The sequence below is a fragment of the Protopterus annectens genome, chromosome 9.part0 (genome assembly GCF_019279795.1).
Source record: "Protopterus annectens isolate FY-2018-M chromosome 9.part0, PAN1.0, whole genome shotgun sequence".
NCBI classification, from domain to species: Eukaryota; Metazoa; Chordata; order Ceratodontiformes; family Protopteridae; genus Protopterus; species Protopterus annectens.
In genome coordinates, this window is record NC_056743.1 from 1895767716 (window position 1) to 1895793472 (window position 25757).

General features: G+C 39.7%; 1 protein-coding gene across 1 annotated transcript in view; it reads left to right on the top strand.

Moving 5' to 3' along the window:
* LOC122810818 (complement C3-like) overlaps window positions 1–25757 on the top strand; it is a 1708896-nt gene that overhangs the window by 1383697 nt on the left and 299442 nt on the right. The window contains exon 28 of the mRNA XM_044082377.1: window positions 11089–11239. Coding sequence (XP_043938312.1) covers window positions 11089–11239 — 151 coding nt within the window. The remainder of the gene's footprint in view (window positions 1–11088; window positions 11240–25757) is intronic.

A 25757-nucleotide genomic window follows, 5' to 3' on the forward strand; every position in this document is an offset into this window, starting at 1 on the left:
CATGTAGCACTGATCGTAGAACTCCTGCCATGTAGCACTGATTGTAGCACTCCTGCCATATAGCACTGATCGTGAAACTCCTGCCATGTAGCACTGATTGTAGCACTCCTGCCATATAGCACTGATTGTAGCACTCCTTCTGTGTAGCGCTCCTGCCATGTAGCACTGATTGGAGCACTCCTGCCATGTAGCATTGGTTGTAGCACTGATTGTAGCACTCCTGCCATGTAGCACTGATCGTAGAACTCCTGCCATGCAGCACTGATTGTAGCACTCCTGCCATGTAGCACTGATTGTAGCATTTTTATTTATTTATTTATTTAACATTTGTTGACCAGGAAAGTCTGACTAGGTTCCACAGAGCCTGTTTTCAGTGGAGGCCCGGGGAGAAATACTCCAGATGCATGTCTTTGGAATGTGGGAGGAAACCGGAGTACCCGGAGGAAACCCACACGAACACAGGGAGAACAGGCAAACTCCACACAGAAGGCACCCCAGCCGAGAATCGAACCGGAGACCTCTTGCTGTGAGGTGACAATGTTAACCGCTGCATCACTGCATCGCCCAAAATTTTAACATTTTTATTTGCTACATGTGTACTGTGGATACCTGTCAATGCTGTATTCGATATGGAAACTTACTCCACCTTCTTTGCTCATTATTTAGTGGAGAGGTAGGACTTTTGTATGCCACAGTTGTCCTGCTCTTGCCCTCCATATGAGAGGTTTACTGCTAGAGGATTAAGTTTCTGTGGCATCTGCTCTGGGGTGGAATTGTAGAAAATACATGAACAAGAAAGCCAATGGTGACTATAAGGTGCGTGGCACCATCTGTGCCTCTTCAGAGATTTGCTATCTAGCGTATCATCTTTATGTTATTCTCACTTTTTTTCAGAGGAATATGGTGAGGTCACCTATGCTAGTGGTGGTATGCACAGCTACCCTAGACATTGAACAAAGGTGACGCTAACCTGTTGTCAGGAAAAGTTAGCTTGAAATAGGAGAAGACAAACATAAATGCAAAAAAGGATGGCTTAAACCCACCTACGCTATACTTTAGCCAATATATGGATAAGGCCAGTGTTAAATAACTTATAGCAACTTATCCTTCCTCATCAGGTTACTTTCATTTTGCCCTGTGCTTCACTAAACTAAGTAGGCATAAAATTTCTCAGTCTGTGGAGATCTGTTCTATGCATGCACAAACCTATCTGTGAATATATACTTCCTGATATCCTTCTGAGTTATACTTCCATTATTTCTATATTACAACTCCTTGTTAATGCACAATTAATTGTTTAATACACTGCCTTTGTAAATCACTTCTGTTTCATTGGTCTTTTATACAAAAAAGCAAAAATTCACTCAGCCATTTTATCTAAAATGTTTTAGCACATAACTTGTACCATTTTGCCTGGCATGTAATACAGCTTTAATTCTATTTATAGTCCAAGAGAAAAGTACAGGAGAAAACCAAGGCTGGCAACAAAAATCAGCATAAATCCAACAGTCACTAAGGCTTATTCAAGCAGCAGATATAAGTGCTAGCTCAAACAAAAAAATCCAAGCCAAATGCAAATAAAATCCAGGCCGTTTTATTGGAAAGCGCTTTCACCCAGCAAGGGCTTTTTCAAACCATCAGAAACAAACACTGAATAAAATCAAGTCGCATTTTATAATGAAATAGGACTGACATCACTTCCTATTCCTGATAAAAACTTCACAGTATGCAATGATAAAATATATGTATAAAAATGTATATAAATACACATCTTGGAGTACAAGTCCAGTAAAAAATGTTTCTAATGAGGTAGTCTATATTCAGGAGACGCCTATGAGATAGGGTAAGGGAACATCTTTATCATATCCGCATGCTATCTCCACGCAGTGCACTTTCCAAACACATTATGGACAGTGATAACACACATTCTTTTGTGTTTCTAGTTTTACAGATCAATAAACCTAGTGTTAGGGGAGGGGATACATGCAATTACACTGAAACCTTGGAATTAAAATGGATCATCAGACTTAGAGCACACCGCAGACCAGGTTTGAATGATAAAATTCCTTTGAAACCTGTTCTTAAGAACAGGAGACTAACTGTGAAATAAACATGCATTTTTTAAAACTTTAATAAAAAAAAAATTATATCTGCTTTTATTCATAGATGTGTATTTATATATATATTTTTTATACATATATTTTATCATTGCATACTGTGAAATTTTTATCAGGAATAGGAAGTGATGTCAGTCCTATTTCCTTATAAAATGTGACTTGATTTTATTCAATGTTTGTTTCTGATGGTTTGAAAAAGCCCTTGCTGGGTGAAAGCACTTAGCAATAAAACGGCCTGGATTTTATTTGCATTTGGCTTGGATTTTTTGTTTGAACTAGCACTTATATCTGCTGCTTGAATATGCCTTAGTGACTGCTGGATTTATGCTGATGTTTGTTGCCAGCCTTGGTTTGCTCCTGTACTTTTCTCTTGGACTATTTATTTATTTTATTAGTAACAGGAGCATTTGGACCGTGATAACACTTATTGTTATAGTGTATTTTAATTCTATTTATGTTTTGCCACAAGAGATATTTCCAGAAAGGTATGCAGCATTTAAGAAGGTAATCTATCTTACCTTGTGTATGAACAACTTTATTTTTATTTCAGTTTTGCTTAACTGGGTTAAGAACTTTGGAGTGCAGACCATTTGCAGGTACAATCCAGCCCATGTAACTATTAACACATTGTGAAAGCATAAATAGTATTACAAAAATTATTCCAAGCTAAATACATGCACATTATAAATACATGGACAGGAGTATGCAATCACTGCACAGTTACAAACATAAACGGAGGACTGTTTGCAGTTTTGCACCAGTGAAGTCTCTCTCTGTACATGCTAGGAACCTCACAACTTTTCTTACTGTCTTTCCACAATGATTTTCAAATTGTAAACTGAACTTCCCTGCAATGCTTTGTGTAGCACTCCATTGCAGAGCTTAGTAACATCTTTAAGAAGATATACATTTCACTCCCGTCTGTCAACACTGTGACTTACATCGATGATATGTTCAGTCGCAGTACTGATTCATGCACAACTCTAATTACAGAACTATTTTCCTTACTGTAGGTACTATCATCGGTTAGACACTCAACATTTTACCCACTCTGTCACTTCCTACACCACACAAAAGATGGATAAAACCTGTATTATTTATTTTTGTGGAACTGTGTTAGATGCCTTCTTGGAGTTTGTATTGGTCACATTGACAGACCCACTATGGTTTACTTCTTCGATCACCCAAGATTTCTTAACTGACATACTCGACGTGGGTTACCCATGTGAAATCATGCTATCTTTGATCTAGCAATCTCTTGTTTCTCAGCAATATCCTGGAATTAGTGAACGCCTTTCTTACAGGAAGAATCCCACCACTTTTACACCACAAGCACAAACCTAGCCACATCTCCATCCTATATCAATTCTTGTGAAACAGAATTAACAACTGCTATCATTCCATCCAGTCAGACCACAATACCTTACTGTGAGTTCGCAAAGATGTATATAATCGGCTTCACTAGTTCCACAGCAAGTGTGTTTACAATTCTGGCATGAACTCCTTTTGGCTTCTGAGATGAATCCCTTGCATATCCATTGCTTTGTCAACCTTCTGTTTTTTTAAGTTCTTTCTTCACCCTTCCATTTGAAGAGGTTTGAATCAGTTCTCCCATTAGAACATACCAGGTTTGTGATGCAGTTATTCTTCCTTTACCTTTCTCCGTGAAACGTCTAGTTATTCTTTCTTTACCTTTCTCAGTGACACGTGCAGTTATTCTTCCTTTACCTTTCTCCGTGAATCATCTAGTTATTCTTTCTTTACCTTTCTCAGTGACACGTGCAGTTATTCTTCCTTTACATTTCTCCGTGAAACGTCTAGTTATTCTTTCTTTACCTTTTTTAGTGGCACGTGCAGTTATTCCTCCTTTACCTATTTCAGTGACACGTGCAGTTATTCCTCCTTTACCTTTTTCAGTGACATGTGCAGTTATTCCTCCTTTACCTTTTTCAGTGACACGTGCAGTTATTCCTCCTTTACCTTTTTCAGTGACATGTGCAGTTATTCTTCCTTTACCTTTTTCAGTGACACGTGCAGTTATTCCTCCTTTACCTTTTTCAGTGACACGTGCAATTATTCCTCCTTTACCTTTTTCAGTGACACGTGCAGTTATTCCTCCTTTACCTTTTTCAGTGACATGTGCAGTTATTCCTCCTTTACCTTTGTCCGTGAAAAGTGCAGCTATTCCTCCTTTACCTTTTTCACTGACACGTGCAGTTATTCCTCCTTTACCTTTTTCAGTGACACATGCAGTTATTCTTCCTTTACCTTTCTCCGTGAATCATCTAGTTATTCTTTCTTTACCTTTCTCAGTGACACGTGCAGTTATTCTTCCTTTACATTTCTCCGTGAAACGTCTAGTTATTCTTTCTTTACCTTTTTTAGTGGCACATGCAGTTATTCCTCCTTTACCGTTTTCAGTGACACGTGCAGTTATTCCTCCTTTACCTTTTTCAGTGACACGTGCAGTTATTCCTCCTTTACCTTTTTCAGTGAAACGTGCAGTTATTCCTCCTTTACCTTTTTCAGTGACATGTGCAGTTATTCTTCCTTTACCTTTTTCAGTGACACGTGCAGTTATTCCTCCTTTACCTTTTTCAGTGACACGTGCAATTATTCCTCCTTTACCTTTTTCAGTGACACGTGCAGTTATTCCTCCTTTACCTTTTTCAGTGACATGTGCAGTTATTCCTCCTTTACCTTTCTCCGTGAAAAGTGCAGCTATTCCTCCTTTACCTTTTTCACTGACACGTGCAGTTATTCCTCCTTTACCCTTTTCAGTGACACATGCAGTTATTCCTCCTTTCCTTTTTCAGTGACACGTGTAGTTATTCCTCCTTTACCTTTCTCCGTGAAACATGCAGTTATTCCTCCTTTACCTTTTTCAATGACACGTGCAGTTATTCCTCCTTTACCCTTTTCAGTGATACGTGCAGTTATTCCTCCTTTACCTTTTTCAGTGACACATGCAGTTATTCCTCCTTTACCTTTTTCAGTGACACGTGCAGTTATTCCTCCTTTACCTTTTTCAGTGACAGGTGCAGTTATTTCTCCTTTACCTTTTTCAGTGACACATGCAGTTATTCTTCCTTTACCTTTCTCAGTGACATGTGCAGTTATTCTTCCTTTACCTTTCTCCGTGAAACGTGCAGTTATTCTTCCTTTACCTTTCTCCATGAAACGTACATTAATGAGTTTTGCTATGATGTTTTCCATGTCTTTGCAAATAATGCTGGTGAGGTAGATGGTTGTATAATTAGGTGGGTCTATACAGGAGACACCCCTGTGTATGGGAGTCATGGTGGGGCTGATCTTCAGCCATCAAGCACAAACCCTGCAGGTAGGTGGAACAGATTCAGCAGAGGCTCAGATACTGCACACTTGGCATAAGATTGCAGACCTGGTATGTTGTCAATGTTCAGGTCTGAGGATTTCAGATGGCCTGTACTGCAGTCCTTTAACCATGGATTAAGCAGTGGCAATGCTGGCACTTCTGCAAATGTTGAAGGTTCTCCCATCCCAACTGAGGGTCATTCTGGACAACAAGTAAGGAACATCATGACCCCATGAAAAAGTGAACTGACCAAAGTCACTTCTTCCTTTTTCCCTGGCTGGTCATCCAGTCTGTGACCACTGACCTCTGCTCTACTTCTCAAATGGAGGTCACTAGCAATGTAAGCAGACCTATGTCCATGCACCACTAGGCCAGAGTTATCTTTCTAATTAGTCCTGCCCCCTGCAAGAGTGTCCTGTGCTTACTTTAATTCCTATGCACTTATACAGTAGATGTAACTGCCATGTCACTGCACCAGTAGCATAACCCCTCTCACACCCTTTAGAGCAATGGGTTGGCCTCTGTCTATTGCAAGTTTAAGCTTACTGTCGCTCCATTGTGGACCTTCACCCATCAGCCACACCCCCCCACACCAAATGTTCTTGTCCCTACAACAGGGGTTGGTCCCTTCTGCACTCCCTTTGCAGTTTGAAGCAGGCTTCTCATTCCTTTAATCCTGTTGCAGTGCAGTAGGTGAAGGGGCGGCTCTCCACAGCTATGTTTATGCAATAAGTTGCTGCCATCTACTCCTACGAAGAAAGAGCAAAGCCAGACTCTTCTCAGCTTGAATTTCCTTGCTTACAAACTCCTGAAATCTGCCATTCAAATACAAAGAAATGGGGGTGTTTGAAACAAGTGCTTTTTGCACTGAAAGACATGTCCAATGTACCTAGCCATAGTCTGACATGAGTGAACAAATGATTAATATGATTTAACACATGAAGGACACATGCAGAAAACCTGACCCTACTGACCTGCTCTTACAATGGTGTAATATAAGAATACATATATATTTTATATATACATATATATATATATATATATATATATATATATATATATATATATATATATGTACAATTAATTATATATAGATACACGTATAAAAATCCACATTCACCCTGAGCACTAAACTGTTTTTTTTTCTGAGAAATAACTATGGTAATAGCCCTCAGATAAAAAAATCTTTACATAGGCTAGGATCCGCCACATAACACAAGCACTCAGGTCACTCCAAGGCAAGTACAAATATGACTCAGTCATTGTCCATGCTGGTGTGAATGACCTGAGACGTACCTCCCTGGACTACATGAAAAGAGACATAAAGGAGCTCTCTGAGCATGTAGCCCAGGCCGGTATGACCCTGACCTTGAGTAGCATCTTACCCTCACCAAGAATGATGCCACAATATGAAGACAAGATGATCAATTTCAACAATTGGCTTAAGTACTGGTGTCATTCAAAGGGGATCCAATGCCTGTCAGCTTGGGATGATATGCTTGACAAGCCACGATGCTTCGCTAGGGACGGCTTGCACCTGTCACCCCTGGGCTTTCGGATATTGGCAAAGTCTCTTGCTACCCCCATAGTGCCTTTTTTAGGCAAGGCTCAAAAGACAAACCCACCTCCATAGGTATCACAAGGGATAAGAAACTAAGAGTAAGGCTACTCAACGCCAGAAGTCTAAACCTCAAGATGCACGTACTCGAAACTCTCCTTAGCATGGAGAACATCGATATCTGTGCAGTAACAGAAACCTGGTTCAGGGCTCCCGAGAGCACCCCAGCACTACCAGGTTATACCTCATACTATGCTTTTCGGCCCCAAAACTTGGACCGAACCACGAAAGGAGGGGGAGTATCAATATTCATCAAAGATACCCACACCTCCAGGTTGGTGGCAAAGCACGAAGCATCAGAGACTATCCATGTGCAACTAACAGTGGGTAAAACTGCCTTCCAGTTTATAGCCTGCTACAGACCACCCTCCCAAACCCAAGAACCCCACTCGGCCTTCCTGAGAACACTGGAAAATATGAAGGTCTCTCCAAACACCATTATATTGGGCGACTTCAACTACCCAAACATAGACTGGGAGCATTACTCTAGCTCCAACACCCTAGCCCAAAGGTTCCTAGAATTTATAAACTCAAATGCTATGGAACAACTTGTTACCACTCCCACAAGAGGGGAAAACATACTGGACCTGATCATCACCAACATGGGGACTCTATGCTCCAGTCCAGAAGTGTATCCCTCACTGGTAAGATCAGACCATAAACTAATCTCACTGGATATTCACATCCCGACCCCACCCCCTGCCCAGAAAACCACAGTGAAAAACTTCTCTAAAGCAAATTTCACACTCCTCAAAACTGAGGTGGAATCCTTCAAAGCCTCTGGGCCTGTGGAAAATACAGCCCAGACTGCAGAATCCTTTATAAACGCATTCTATGAACACCTTCAGGAATGCATGGATCAGGCGATACCAAATAAAACCAAGACCCAATCCGCCAAAGGCAGACGTCCTGTCTGGTGGACCCCAGCCATAAATAAACTATACAATAGAAGGAGGAAGCTACTAAATGATAGAGCAAAATCCCAAAAAGGGAAGGCATCACTGATCAGTATTAGCAAAAAACTACGGGCACACATAAAATTGTCTAAGGCCAGCTTCGAGAGAAAAATTGCACAGGACACTAAGGATAATCACAAGGCTTTCTTTAGTTATGTTAGGAATCTGGGTGGTAATTCCCAGATATGCTCAGAATTAGTCCAAAATGACAAAAAATACACCGAACCCACAGACATTGCCAACATCCTAGCTGGCAAGTTCAATGCAAACTTCTCCCCCCCCCCCTCCCCACCAAAAGGGCAAATATCTATCCCAGCAGAGTGCTGCCCCCCTGACATCTCAGATGCTCAGGTAAGAGCCGCCCTCTCCAAAGCAAAAAACACAGCATCAATGGGACCAGATGGTGTCCCGGGCTGCATCCTACATGAACTCCAAGAAGAGCTAAACCAAAACATAAAACTACTATTCAATCTCAGCCTTACTACAGGATATGTGCCCAAAGAGTGGCGTACAGCAACAGTGGTCCCTCTCTATAAAGGTGGTGCCTCAACGGATCCTGGAAACTATCGCCCCATAAGCCTGACTAGCTTGGTCTGCAAAGCTATGGAAAGGATCATCATGGACCTCATAAATAAAGATATTGGGGACCTACAAACACTGAATCCTACCCAGTTTGGCTTTGTTAAGGGCAGATCCTACCTCTTAAACCTGGTTGATTTCTTTGAAACAGTCACCAAGGCCATTGACGAGGGGAAGGTGGTCCACACAGCCTACCTGGACCTCGCAAAAGCCTTCGATACAATACCCCACTCGGGCATTATAGATAAGCTCACCAGCTTAAATATAAACCCCTATGTCACTAGATGGATTGCAAACTGGCTCAAGGACAGAACCCACATCATTAGAATTGCTAGAGCCATGTCAGTCTCCAAACCAGTTACAAGTGGTGTCCCACAAGGCTCAGTCCTGGGACCTCTCTTGTTCGGTATATATTTCTCGGAGGTACAGGCCAACACGGAAGGACTGTGGCTGACGAAGTTCGCAGATGACTGCAAACTGGGCGCCATAATTGACTCTTCAGTCGACACAAGCATCCTCCAAAAGGGCCTCATAGAAAGAGACAACTGGTGCCAGAGCCATGGCCTCAAGCTAAATGACATAAAGTGTATAGTCATCCCCTTTGGCAAAAACAAAGTGCCCACAAATTACCACATAGGTGGTAATCCATTAAGTACAGAAGAAGTAATTAGGGACCTGGGGACCCAAGTTGATAGCAATCTCTCATTTGACAACCACGTGGCCAAAGTGGTTAGAAAAACATTTTATATAGCCCACCTAATCATGAAGGGATTCACATCTAGATCAGGGGACGTCATCGTGCCTCTTTACTCATCCCTCATCAGGCCCATAATTGAGTACAATGCCACTTTTGGGATGTACCTTACCAGACACCTGCAGCAACTGGAAAGACCCCAAAAGTACCTCACCAAGAGGATCAAAGGGCTCAAACAGATGCCATATGCTGCCCGGTTAAAGAAACTCCAGCTCTACTCAGTGGCATACCGCCTGTTCAGAGGCGATCTGTGCCTGACGTATAAAGCCATGCCCAACCCGGAATTAATGGACATGCTGCACCTCAGAAAATCCAAATCCCATCGAGCTACGCGCTCGAGAGACTTGAACCTCAGCACTGAAATAAATAGGACATGCTGGAGGGACAGATTCATAACGCAGAGGCTCCCTTCACTCTTGGATTAAAATCCCAGTCCAGGTTAGGCAGAGTCCCTCATTGACTCTCTTGAAGAGGAATCTTGATGAGTGGATGGGAGATCGTAGGTTTACCCTGGGTATCACTTCTGTGTCACGGTTAGACAGAGGCACAGTATACTAACCTCGAAAAAGGGCATAGCAAAATAAATTTAAAATGGGTGGCGAAAGCCAAACACACTCTGGCTAGGCTTATAAATGCCCTAGGGCAGATAGCCTAGTATGAACCTATGAACCTATGAACCTATGAACCTATGACCCTATGAACCTATGACCCTATGAACCTATACTTGTCAGGCTGTTGTCAGTATGTACCTGCACTTCTCTATGTGAAATCTGATCAGCAATTAAACTAACATCCTTGTTCATGCTAAAATCTCCAGCCACACATTACTTTTGTCTGTTCTATATATCCTAACCTTAAAATCAGGTATAATATTGGTTTAAGGCTCCTGGGTAACAACACTGAAGTGCAGGGTTTGGGTGCATAGTTGCAGAGTAATTTCTGGTATTTCTGCCTTTCCAGAATTGAGGTTCAATCCCCCTTTCTGGCTGCTGCCTACATAGAGTTTGTGTGCTCTTCCTGAACCTGGATGGGGTTTCTCTGTGTACTATATGTTGCTGTCTTATTCCAAAGACATGCTGTCTAAGCTGACTGGCTACCATATCAGATTTTTCCAGTGTTTATAATATAGATTATTGGCCATATAGTTTATTGATAATATAGATCTTTGACTCCACATCCTCCTGTAAAACAACATTTCAGCCAGACAAAGCAACTCAATTAAAGAAATGAAACAAAAATAATAAGTTGAATAAATATACTGATGTTCAACTCACCTCGACCAGCTGCAGTTACCAGAGTCTTGGGGTACCTGTTCTAGCCCCTTTCTGTCACGGAGCTCTAAGTACTCCTCTCATGATACCCCACCACCATCACCTGAATTTCACAGCACTAGTTGTTTTCTAGTGGGCCTTGGCTGTCCTTCTGCCCAGTGATATCATGGAGGTGGTCCTCAGCCTTGCTGGTCACCATTATATGCTTTCCTTTGTGTTCTGCACATCTCTTGTGTCTCTCTTCTGAGTTTCCACTGTGAAGGCTTCACTATGATGCTACTCATCATTGTGAGTACCTCCAAGGGGACTGCACGCATGCAAAAATGTTTAATGAAAGGCAGAAAGTTACAAATGCTAAAAGCAATCGCTGATGTATTATATAATATTTATGTAATAAATCATTCTGTGTCTGACAGTACATTGAGGATTTATTTCATTATTTCTTTATTCTGCATGTAGAATTTAGATGGAAGCATTAAGAGAGCAAATGAGTATTTGAAATTGCGATATGCAACACTGAAGCGGCCGTACACAGTAGCGATTGTATCATATGCCCTATCACTGTATAACCAATTGAAGATGGAGGACACTCTGATGAGAGCTTCTACAGGTAAATGGTTTCACCATTAATTTGCACAGCTGTAAAATGGTTTACCTAAAGGTACTACAAAGTATGAGGTAGTTTATTACTAGAGTAAACAACCATCATTTAAGATTCTAGTACCAGTACTGCTTAAAGGAAACAATCCACACTCATGTAATAACTGCTAAATGTTAAAGATCCTCACTCATATAATAACTGTGTTCTAGCTCCTGAAAGTTATACAGTAATAATACAGAATTGGTAGGGCTATTACTTTCTACAGCACTAAGGCTGATATGGTGTGGATTGTGACTGCTAGACTATAGGTCACATGGGTGAAGTCAAAGTGATTAATACAGTGCATGGAGTATATCATACCCTAGCACACTGAGGATATTATATCCTAACAGGTTTATATCACATAGTCGAAGTGTCAAAACTTTGACTATGTAAATATCGAACCCAAAAGTTTAAAAACTGAATACTCCAAACACTCAGAACAGCGATTTGTTTTCCCAGGGAAAAAAATCTCTGTTCCGGGATGAAACATGGAAAGCCACGAACACTAAATACTGTTTCTAATGTGGGGGGCTTCTCCCCCCCACCCCCCCTACTTAAATATACCAATTCCGAGATCTCATCACAGTGGAGGAAATAACATAGCCGTGGAACCGGCCCACTGAATTCTTTCCCTGGGAAAGAATTTGATGTTCTGTGGCTTTGTTACGGTGTTCAGACTTATGAGCGTTTGAACTTCCAATATAGACCGTATCCTAACACAGCATATCTTATGTTCTCCAGCCTTATACATTTTCATCCTTGGTTTCCACACTAGACCCCCACTCTTTTCTCCACACCCACCATCTAATTTTTCATAATATTACTGCCAATATCCATTTTTCATAAAGCATAATCTCTTGTATTATCAAATTCCAAAATAACCCATACAACATAAAACAACTTTTATCTGCTATTTTTCCATATAGTCTATTTCTGTTTTTTTTTTCAAATATATTTTTATTGAATTTTTCAAACTTTTCAAACATACAATGGAAAAATTTTAAGTCATTACGGAAAGCAGTAAAGTATAGGTATATATGTAACAGTTAGTGCAAAAACTATGCATTTAGAACACAGCAGTTATCTTACAGGGAAGCTTACATCTTAGAGATCAAAATAAGCAGTAAACACCCCTAGTAACCTATTACAGTCAAAGTCTAGGGATGCAAATGGAAAGTAGCTTGGAAGGAAGAATATATGACTGTTTTAAGAAGAAAGAAAAGCGGCAAGGAGGGTATAACCATAAAAACAACTATTTACACTATGTACTTCTATTTATACCATATTTACAACATATTTACACCATGGATGCCAGAGGATAACAAAATGATATAACAAAATATTTTATAAAATCAAAAGTTACCGTGTGATGGTAACAATGTCTAATGGTTATAGGGCCAGAAATGATACTGATGGAGGTTTTCCTGGAATGTAATGTTAGAGATCCACATTTTGGAAGATTATTTAGTTTGGATTAGGTCAAAAAGTCTACACCAGTAATTCTGAAAATATTCTTTTTTCTTTTTGTTATTATCGCATAACTTATGTGCAGATATAGATTTGATTGCCATTGATGTAAAGTTTTCCCAAGCTATTGTTGAGGGATTGACCCAGTTCTTGGCTATAAAATATTTGAGAAGGGCACAGGCTGTAACACAGATGTGGTGATGGATACCCTTAAGAGATTTAGGAATAATATTTAAAATGATAGTTTGCCAAGAGAATGTGTTTTTTTTCGTATCCCATTTTTTTCCAACTGAACATTAAAGTTTGTAAATATTCTTACAGCTCCAAAAGATGTGAAGTATATCTACATGTGGGAGGGAATAGAACGGACAGGTTAGGTTTTTATTGTATCTGAATTTCAGTAAGACTGCTGGGGTACAGTAGAATTGTTGTTTATCATAAGCTGAGTGTAAATTAGGTTTCTGAAGGGGGTTAGATTCAGGGTATTATTGATTGCTTCGCACTTCGACTCCATAGAAATTTCTCCATGTATACCGTCCCAATATTTGGAAAATAGAAGTGAATGATTATACTTAATGATTGACACAAGTTTATAGGTGTTCGGAATCATTTTGTTCCATAGGGAGAGTGATTTAATGCTAGATTGTAATACTGTAATGTCTTGCTCCTTCACTCTATAGTTAGAGAATTTTTGTTTTATAAGTGAGCTAATTTGCCTTACGATAGGATCATATTTGTTAGGAGCACCAAATAAAGCTTTGACCTCGGTGACATTTTTGGAGTTATAAAATTGCCAAACTATGGCTTTCTTAACAATAGGAAAGTTTGTTAGAGCGATCATTTTATTATTGATTTTTAAGTTAGGGTTTAGGTGAATAGGTTGGAGAATGGGAATAGTATTGTGCAATTTTAAGGAGGTCATCAGAGTTTGAAAGATGCAAAATTTGTTCTTTAGTGTAAGCAAGATCTTGAACTTGTAGTCACCATCAGGTGCTAGAAAAAGGACAGCATATGGATTGAATTTTAGCGAATATATATAGTTGCACCAGATTATGACCCAGGTTGGGTACCAAGATTCAGCAGAGGGATCATAGCAGGCTATTTGAATTAGACGGGTAGCATTAATGATGTGGTAATATAAATTAAAGTCCGGGAGACTTAAACGCCTTTGTTCTTCAGGGTAATTAGATTCCTGTATGATATTCTGGTTGATTTAGGGAACCATAAAAACTTTGAGATTGTGGTTTCCATTTTTCTGAAAAAAATTTTTGGAACGTTTAAGAAGATGGAGTTAAGATGAAAAAGGATTCTAGGCAAAATATTCATTTTAATGATAGTCTGTTTCTGTTTTTATAATATCAAATCCTTTGCTCCTTTCTTTTAAATCTTCAAAAAATGTTTCTTTATATAACTTTTCTTATAATTTCACCAATCTTTTGCATTTCAAAAAAATATTCTGTGATTTCTTCTTCCTCAGAAAATAAACATTCTTTCACTTTTCTCTTTGTATGGCATATTTCCTTTTTTTGGTAATTTATTTATTACCAGTCTCCATAACACGTCTTAACATTGTACTCCCTTATTACAGCATTATTTTCTTAACTTTTATGGTTTATATTTTCTTCCGGTAGTTTTTGCCATGGAGTAACACAATAAAATTGTATCATTATGGATCAGATTTCTTAAAATTCATGGATTTGTACATATTATGCCAATAATAGCACCAAAATTGTGGATAATGTTGTGATATGTAAATGTATCACAAGAAAGTCAGACTAGCGCAGCACACATTAAAGTATCTCAGTAGTAACGGCGACTAAACAAATCCACAAGCAAACTATAAGCACATTGGTATGGAAAGATGATTGCAATTCAAGCATCCTGATAGTTTATATATATATATAAATAACTTATACATACGTACAAATAAATAATAAAATAAATATAAATAAATATATATATATATATATATATATATACATATATATATATATATATATATAAATAACTTATACATACGTACAAATAAATAATAAAATAAATATAAATAAATATATATATATATATATATAAATAACTTATACATACGTACAAATAAATAATAAAATAAATATAAATATATATATATATATATATATATATATATATATATATATATAAATAACTTATACATACGTACAAATAAATAATAAAATAAATATAAATATATATATATATATATATATATATATATATATATATATATATATAAATAACTTATACATACATTACAAATAAATAATAAAATAAATATAAATATATATATATATATATATATATATATATATATATATATATATATATATAAATAACTTATACATACGTACAAATAAATAATAAAATAAATATAAATAAATATATATATATATATATATATATATATATATATATATATATATATAAATAACTTATACATACGCATAAATAAATAATAAAATAAATATAAATAAATATATATATATATATATATATATATATATATATATATATATAAATAACTTATACATACGTACAAATAAATAATAAAATAAATATAAATAAATATATATATATATATATATATATATATATATATATAAATAACTTATACATACGTACAAATAAATAATAAAATAAATATAAATATATATATATATATATATATATATATATATATATATATATATATATAAACACAATCTGTCCAGTAAGGTAAGAACAACAATAGAGTAAAACTGAATGCATTATGATACAATAAAAAAGAAATCACACTCTTATAGAGACTGTCACAACTCTCTAATTTTAATACCAACCTATTTAACTGCATACTGTCTAGCATTGAACGGTCCTTCCAAAGACTGATCCCTCTCATTGAAACAGTGCTTAAATTGTATCACATTTTCCTAGATATCCTCAACCCCCTTGCCCCCTGCAGAAGAGTTAGAATCAAATTATGCTCCCTGGTTGTCTACGGAAACTAGATTTGTTATGCACATTTGAGATAGTGTTTGGAAAGCCTGGGTAAAATCAAAGAATCACCCCTATTACAAAACTACAAAGAGCTCCGGAACCTTCTCAAGAAATAAATGAATATTGATACAAAATCCTGCTGTATCTCTCCCCAAATCAACAGCAAATCCAATTCACATAAATTCTGCACTACCCTTAACAACATTCTCTGGCCAGATTGCCCTTCCAGTCCCCCCCCCTTTCCCAAATAACACTCCTCAAGAAACTGGTACCCCCCTCAATAAACACTTCATTGACACAGTCAAAAAACTCACACCCATTAAACATAACACAAATACCCCCTATCCCTTCCAACCCACTTAACAAAAACCTCTTCACCTTTCAACCTATTCCTACTTCCTATGTGAAATCACTTTTGCTGAAGCTCAAACCCTGTTCTCCCTCCTCAGATACTCTCCCACATATCTTCCTCAAACTAGCAGATGAATCCATAGCCTATCCCATATCCCTGCTAATCAATAGATCCATTCAAGAAGCAACAATGCCTATCATTTGGAAATCTTTCTTCACCATCCCCCTGCATAAAGGGGGGGACTCAGCTGACCTATCTAACTATAGACCCATTGCCATCCTTTCCCCTCTTTCTAAAATAATCAAAAAATGCATTCATACTCAGCTGATAAATGTCTCCTTCAGGAAAACCTTCTCACACCCACTCAACATGGCTTCCGGTCCAACCACAGCACAGTTACTGCCCTCCTGTCATTTACTCCTACTGTTGCTGAGGCCCGTGATAACAGCCAACTGATATCCTGTCTTTTCCTTGACCTCTCCAAAGCTTTCAACACTGTCTCTCACCCTATACTTTTATCTGAACTAGCTAACCGCATTCTATCTGCTGCCTCTCTTGCCTGGTTCTTTAGTTACCTCTGTTGTAGGCAACAACCTGTCAGATGGCTCTCCTTCTGCTCCCCGTCCCTTCCAGTCATATCCGGTGTACCCTAAGTCCCATCTTGGGTCCCCTCCTGTTTAACATTTTCACTAATGAACTTCACATGCCCTGCAAACAATCCTCCGTAATTCAATATGCTGATGATTCCACTCTCATCTCCATTTCCAGCAATATCTGTGAACTCCATGCTCATACCCGACACCTTTCTATCCATTGACAAGTGGCTACCCCCAAAAAACTAAACTCCTGCTATTTTTCCCTCATTCTCTCTCTCATCATAAATCCACCTTTGTCATCACATCCTCCAGTAATACCATCAGATAACCTGAATCCCACACAAAGCTCTATGTGTCATCGTTGATGATGAACTTAAATTTAACTTACATATCCTCCAAAGTATAAAAAAAACTCACCAAAAACCTGGCTTTCTTTATCGCAACAGAAAATTTCTAACTTGCAATGCTAGACTATCCCTGGCACAAGCTCTCATCCTCCCCTCCCTTCTCTATGCTGCCCCAGTCCTAACTTACATTCAGTCCACAACCTTGGCCAAACTCCAACAAACATACCATAAAATAGCTAGATTTGTCACCACCTGTTCTTATAATTATCACCACTGTCTTGCACTAAGCTCTCTACAATGGCTTGAGCTCCCCAACAACTCCTTCTATCACAATTTCAAATACACTCTATAGTATGAAAACCATCTACCAATACACCCCTCTTTTCCCTGGTATCCTCTTATACCCCCTACTCGTACCCTCTGCTCCTTGAAACAGGAACGCCTAGATATTTATCAACCAAAGAATAGTGTCGGTAATCTGCTATACGAATGCACTGTAGCCCAAGGTTGGAATAAACTCCCAGCACACATACGTTCCATTACCCACCCTATACACTTTAAGAATAACTCAGACTTCACCTACTTAACACCAAGACTTGCACCTGTCAGGACTCCGCCTTATTCCTCTACTCTGCTGTAGTTTATCTGTTTATGTTCTTCTGTTCGCTCTTACTCCTCAGACATCTTACTCTATCACCTCTTGCTCTTTCTCACCTTACACTTGTACTTTACCGAGAGACTACAGCCTTAAGCTTTACTACTCTACCACATGTATATATGTATATATTGTTTGCCTATCTCTAATTACCCTACTAGAAATATATTTGGTAAAGACAATCTCTCTCGACTAAAAGCTCAATTGCTGAATATATTTTACTAAAAAAAAAAAAAAAATGTGTACATTACTACTTGTTAATTATTATGTGTATGTATTTGACTTCTATATTTCCTGACCTTATGTATTTTAATTTCTTTATCTTGAAGTGTGTATTTTTATGTATTGTAAATTGTCTGTAACTGGAGCTTTTCTCCTTAGGTCTCCACTGAAAATGGGTTTCTGGCACAGATGGACTAACCCAGTTAAGATATTTCAATAAATAAATACAAATAAAAAAGAATGCCAACTACTCCAGTGTAATCTGCATGGCATTCATAATGCATATTTTCACAAATTTGCCCAGAAACATTACAGATAACTACTGATATTTACATAATTTATTCACTAACAAAAAATACTTGCTTCAAAGCTCCAGTACTCTTTGTAATATATATCATCAGCAATCTTTGTAGTAAGCTCAGAGAAAACTATGGATATCTCCATAAAACATGTACTAATAAAATATGCCTGCTTGCACTTACAGAGTCCATCCATTTCTAATACAAAAATTAATTTAGCAGAGGGGAATCATGGCCACATCACATCTAACATTAGGTAACAATAGCTTCAGTACCTTTGTGGGGAATACAAGTAATGCACAAACCCAAGGGAAGTGGGGGATAAGAAAGAAGATGTGGAGTATGAGCAAAGAACAGACACGAGAGGGATGATGGAATAGAAAAATCTGAGGGAAAGTCAGAGGGGCATGGGCAGGTTTTTTCCATGGAATAAGCTCAATTTTTTTTAAGAATAGAAGGAAAGATAAACATCGGGAAAGAGAAGGAGAAGACCATCGCAGCAGGTATGCACAGAAGAAATGGCACAACCCAATACAGACAAACAGTAAGGACAGGTAAGTAAACCGATGACACACTGCACAAGACGGGCAATGGAAAGTTGTCAAACAGGGAGGGGTTCCATACCAGCCATGGTGAAAGGCAGAAAAACATATCCACTTATGCACTATCATGTTATCACATGTTCAAACTGTGTGACAGTAATACCTAGATGTGTATTACCAACAGTAGGATGTTGTAGGGTAATAAATTAGATTCATAGTACACATTGGATAAATAAACATATATATAAATAGTCTCTCAGCAGTGCAGGTGCCAGCTAAGCAACATCACAGATGAACAAATGTAGGCCAAACAATGGTAGATAACTCCAGAGGACAGGACCAAACCTTCAATCATGCATGTGAAAGGCAAACAACCAAGCACAGTGCCAAAGAGATGTACTGCAGAAGAGCAACAAAGGCTGCTAAATACACAACTAGGTGTACACAACCCAAACAAATGTGCAATGACGTGTATATGTTACACACATATGACATGTCAAAGGCTACACACAGGTGTATATACATATGTATGACTGTCCTTGGCTTAAATGGAACAAACATCATGGGAACATACCCTGGAAGTGTCCATGATGCTGCCATTTGGAGGAAAAGTGTACTGAGGGCTGCATTCCAGCAAGGTGAAACACCTAAAGGACTGCTACTTGGTAAGTACAAGAACACAGCCAGGATGCAAGTTAATGATACTCCCTTACAACAACATCCTTTCTGACCAAAAGTGTTTTTATTCCCCACAACAGGTGACTGTAGTTATCTACTTCAGCCGTGGCTAAAGACCCTGTACCTTTAACCATCCAACCCTTCGCAAGAGGCATACAGCAGAGCACATGCAACAGCCAGAAACACCACAGAGCCTGTGTTTGGTGTATTTAAGGCTAGGTTCAGATGCCTGGACACTTCCAGGGGTGCACTGCAATAAACACCTGAAAAGGCAGCACAGATGATGATGGTGTGTGCCATGCTGGTCTATATTAGAAAACCGAATGTTTAGGTGATCGAACACCTAAACATCGATTTCTAATATCGAACCGCACAATGTCGAATGTCCCAGGGAAACATGTCCCTTAGCCATAACACAAAAAACATTACTTTACATCTAAAATAAGTGGGGGGGCTGTGCCCCCCACACCCCCCTAACTAAATATACCAACTCCGAGATCACTCAACAGTAGGGAATTAGCAAACCCTGGTGAATGGCCAAGGGAAATCTTTCCCTGCGTTAAATTGGATGTTTGGCATTTTTTGCTTTCGATAGTAGAAGATCAATGTTTAGGTGTTCAATCACCTAAACATTCAGTCTTCTAATATAGACCCTTGCCATGCTGCACAACATGCTAACATGCACTGCAGTACACACCTGAAAAGGGAGCACAGCTGATAATGGTGTGCATCATGCTACACAACATGCTAAAGTGCACTACAGTACACACCTGAAAAGGGAGCACAGGTGATAAAGGTGTGCATCATGCTACACAACATGCTAAAGTGCACTACAGTACACACCTGAAAAGGGAGCACAGGTGATAATGGTGTGCATCATGCTACACAACATGCTAAAGTGCACTACAGTACACACCTGAAAAGGGAGCACAGCTGATAATGGTGTGCATCATGCTACACAACATGCTAAAGTGCACTATAGTACACACCTGGAAAGGGAGCACAGCTGATAATGGTGTGCATCATGCTACACAAGATGCTAAAGTGCACTACAGTACACACCTGAAAAGGGTGCACAGGTGATAATGGTGTGCATCATGCTACACAGCATGCTAACATGCACTACAGTACACACCTGAAAAGGGAGCACAGATGATAAGGGTGTGCATCATTCTGCACAACATGCTAAAGTGCACTACAGTACACACATGAAAAGGGAGCACAGGTGATAATGGTGTGCATCATGCTACACAACATGCTATAGTGCACTACAGTACACACCTGAAAAGGGAGCACAGGTGATAATGATGTGCATCATGCTACACAACATGCTAAACTGCACTACAGTACACACCTGAAAAGGGAGCACAGGTGATAATGGTGTGCATCATGCTACACAACATGCTAAAGTGCACTACAGTACACACCTGAAAAGGGAGCACAGGTGATAAAGGTGTGCATCATGCTACACAACATGCTAAAGTGCACTACAGTACACACCTGAAAAGGGAGCACAGGTGATAATGGTGTGCATCATGCTACACAACATGCTAACATGCACTACAGTACACACCTGAAAAGGGAGCACAGGTGATAATGGTGTGCATCATGCTACACAACATGCTAACATGCACTACAGTACAGACCTGAAAAGGGAGCACAGACGATAATGGTGGGCATCATGCTGCACAACATGCTAAAGTGCACTACAGTACACACCTGAAAAGGGAGCACAGGTGATAATGGTGTGCATCATGCTACACAACATGCTAACATGCACTACAGTACACACCTGAAAAGGGAGCACAGGTGATAATGATGTGCATCATGCTACACAACATGCTAAAGTGCACTACAGTACACACCTGAAAAGGGAGCACAGGTGATAATTGTGTGCATCATGCTACACAACACGCTAACATGCATTACAGTACACACCTGAAAAGGGAGCACAGATGATAAGGGTGTGCATCATGCTGCACAACATGCTAAAGTGCAGTACGGTACACACCTGAAAAGGGAGCACAGGTGATAATGGTGTGCATCATGCTACACAACATGCTAAAGTGCACTACAGTACACACCTGAAAAGGGAGCACAGGTGATAATGGTGTGCATCATGCTACACAACATGCTAAAGTGCACTACAGTACACACCTGCAAAGGGAGCACAGGTGATAATGGTGTGCATCATGCTACACAACATGCTAACATGCACTACAGTACACACCTGCAAAGCGAGCACAGGTGATAATGGTGTGCATCATGCTACACAGCATGCTAGCATGCACTACAGTACACACCTGAAAAGGGAGCACAGATGATAACGGTGTGCATCATGCTGCACAACATGCTAAAGTGCACTACAGTACACACCTGAAAAGGGAGCACAGGTGATAATTGTGTGCATCATGCTACACAACATGCTAAAGTGCACTACAGTACACACCTGAAAAGGGAGCACAGGTGATAATGATGTGCATCATGCTACACAACATGCTAAAGTGCACTACAGTACACACCTGAAAAGGGAGCACAGGTGATAATGGTGTGCATCATGCTACACAACATGCTAACATGCATTACAGTACACACCTGAAAAGGGAGCACAGCTGATAATGGTGAGCATCATGCTACACAGCATGCTAACATGCACTACAGTACACACCTGAAAAGGGAGCACAGATGATAAGGGTGTGCATCATGCTGCACAACATGCTAAAGTGCACTACAGTACACACCTGAAAAGGGAGCACAGATGATAAGGGTGTGCATCATGCTACACAACATGCTAAAGTGCATTACAGTACACACCTGAAAAGGGAGCACAGCTGATAATGGTGTGCATCATGCTGCACAACATGCTAAAGTGCACTACAGTACACACCTGAAAAGGGAGCACAGCTGATAATGGTGTGCATCATGCTGCACAACATGCTAAAGTGCACTACAGTACACACCTGAAAAGGGAGCACAGGTGATAAGGGCGTGCATCATGCTGCACAACATGCTAAAGTGCACTACAGCACACACCTGAAAAGGGAGCACAGCTGATAATGGTGTGCATCATGCTGCACAACATGCTAAAGTGCACTACAGTACACACCTGAAAAGGGAGCACAGCTGATAATGGTGTGCATCATGCTGCACAACATGCTAAAGTGCACTACAGTACACACCTGAAAAGGGAGCACAGCTGATAATGGTGTGCATCATGCTGCACAACATGCTAAAGTGCACTACAGTACACACCTGAAAAGGGAGCACAGGTGATAATGGTGTGCATCATGCTGTACAACATGCTAAAGTGCACTACAGTACACACCTGAAAAGGGAGCACAGGTGATAATGGTGTGCATCATGCTGTACAACATGCTAAAGTGCACTACAGTACACACCTGAAAAGGGAGCACAGGTGATAATGGTGTGCATCATGCTACACAACATGCTAAAGTGCACTACAGTACACACCTGAAAAGGGAGCACAGGTGATAAAGGTGTGCATCATGCTGCACAACATGCTAAAGTGCACTACAGTACACACCTGAAAAGGGAGCACAGGTGATAATGGTGTGCATCATGCTACACAATATGCTAGCAGGCACTACAGTACACACCTGAAAAGGGAGCACAGGTGATAATGGTGTGCATCATGCTACACAACATGCAAACCAGAGCATATGCCAGCCTTCCAGCTGCAGGTATGGGTGAACTAACTCAAGAACCCCGCGTGTCTATAGAAAACATCCCACAGGTATAGGTAGAGGAGCAGGAGGACATGGGGTCAGAAGACACAGGCTTTGGCAACATTGGGTGTGACCACAAGTGCAGAGCCAGGCAACATCTGACCCACATGTTTGAGTCATACAGACCACTTGTACAAGAGGACACACACTGAACATTCTTGTTTAGGTGTTACCCCACCCCAACAACACAGATTGTATCTAATGGCAGGTACCCACCAGATGTACACATTGAACATCAGAAATAACACCACTATTATAACCTATTCCAATATGAACATATGCAAATGTGTCACAACAAGGATCGACTCAGGGCACAACTGACACAGGTGTGTATCCACATTCAAATTGTTGTATCACTGGATGGAAAACAATAAGGGACACACATCAGTGCTATGCATTCCTATCGCTACAATATAATAACATGAAAAAGAGAAATCACACAAGGCATAATGCAGACATTTTAATATCAGAAGACATGTCATAGTAAAATGGTAATTCAGTATGAGCCAGCTACGTGTACTACACTGTTGGACACAGTTTAACACAGTCTAGGGCAACCTCATTGATGTCTGGCACCATGGTCTGCTTTGCCTTGACCATATACAAAAAGATGTTGCCCTGGTTACTCCACAGATGAGATGGATGGGGTTACAACACTGTAAGTTGAACACCTTGTGACTGGTGGGACCACAGCAGATGGGCCAGTACTTGAACTCTGTTCAGGTTGGTTCACAGACATTGATTCTCGATGGCCAATGGTGGTTCTGTGGATAGGTGGCCTGCCTCTTCAAGGTTACAATCTACTGAGCATAGTCATGAACGCAGAATCCTGCTGGTGGTATAACACTGCTGCATTACCATGGAGATCTGTGCTCTTGTCCTTCATCCATGACATGTAGCTGGTGTGTCACATGATCTGTGGCACAGGCAAGTGCATGGACATCTGAATGATGTCATTGCTGTGACCATTCATTTGCTTACAGCAATAAGCAGACACCCTCTGACACCTGGTCATGGACAACATCTGCTAACCTACATTTACTGTGATGCCCTCCTTCTGGTTGTTGTGTGAGACTGCCAGCAGCAGTGCTCCCAACTGTGGTGTGTTGGTCAATGGACTCAAGCTGTTCAACATCCACTGTGGCAGAGTTCTCTGAATGGTTGGACAAGTGGACCTCCACATCTGAGGCTACAGCTGCAACAACATCACTATCCACCTCATGGATGGACTCTCCAAACACCGCAAGGTCCTCTGTGTCAGGGGCCATAATGCCATGGTGTGACATCTCTTGAACCACATCATGATGTCCCACTGTCATGATGTGTTGTGTGTCATGGTTTGACAATACTCATGCCATGTTGGATTAGATGCAAGTATACGCTGCCTATGTGCTGTCCTCCTTCTCTGACTGCATCAAACAGCAGCATAATATTAATCTGTACACAATGTTACAGATAAGACATTCTATACCAGTACATTACACCGTGTTTGCTGTATGCAGCATTTCCACACCCATCACCTAATGACATCAATGTATACCTTCTAGAAATAGTTGCACACCTTAACTGAATGTGTGTGTGTGTGTGTGTGTGTGTGTGTGTGTGTGTGTGTGTGTGTGTGTGTGTGTGTGTGCGCGTGTGTTTGTGTGTACAGTAAGATACATACTGACACACAAATGTACCTCTGACGTGAGCATTCTCTGAGTTACTGTTGATGTGCTGCAATGATGCTCACCAGAGTGTCCTTTGCTCTATAATGAGCAGTGTGGGTGACATACACATGCATTTTTTTTATTTGACATTTGCATGGCAGTATATGCGTATGTCTTGTCATTTTAAGCTTGCTTACCTATGCGTATTGATGTGACATAATTGCATATTGCTATGTATGTGTGTTTCATAGAGTAGAGAGTGGATTATCTGAACTAATTGGGGCCAAAGATAGTTCAGATAATCAAACATACATTGAACCAGATAAACAAACCTATAAAATGTTTTTCTTCTGCATGCAAGGAATACATTTTTCAACCATTCCGTAATTCCAGTGGACAATATATAATATTTTTCACAAGTGGGATACAAGCTCAAAAAATGCACACAAGCAAATACGCATAACATTTACATATTCAGACTTTACATTTTTTCCTACCTGAAAATGTTAGAAGGCTGTGTTCGGATAATTGAAATTTCAGATAATCTATATTTGGATAATCGACTCTCTACTGTACATGTCCAGTTCTGTGGACATCAGTAATCAATATGGCAATTTGACATGCATTTTCCATTTGTTTAAATCTATGTCTGTGTGGCATCTACAACACCCTGTGTGCTGTAAACATGTATTTGCATTGTATCAGATTACCTTGTCCTGCTTTAACCTGATGTGGGCCCAGGTTGACCACCTCACTCACACCTTCATATGTCACTATTATATTTTTTCCAAGCATGTTTGGTAAAACTACTGACAAGTGCCACATAGTTATTTCACAAAGTAAGCATGTGCACATGTATACCTGTCGTACAATGCAGGACATCTGCACAGCAGTTGCTGGCTAATGCTTGCAATACATCCGTGTTCTCATTGTACTTGCGT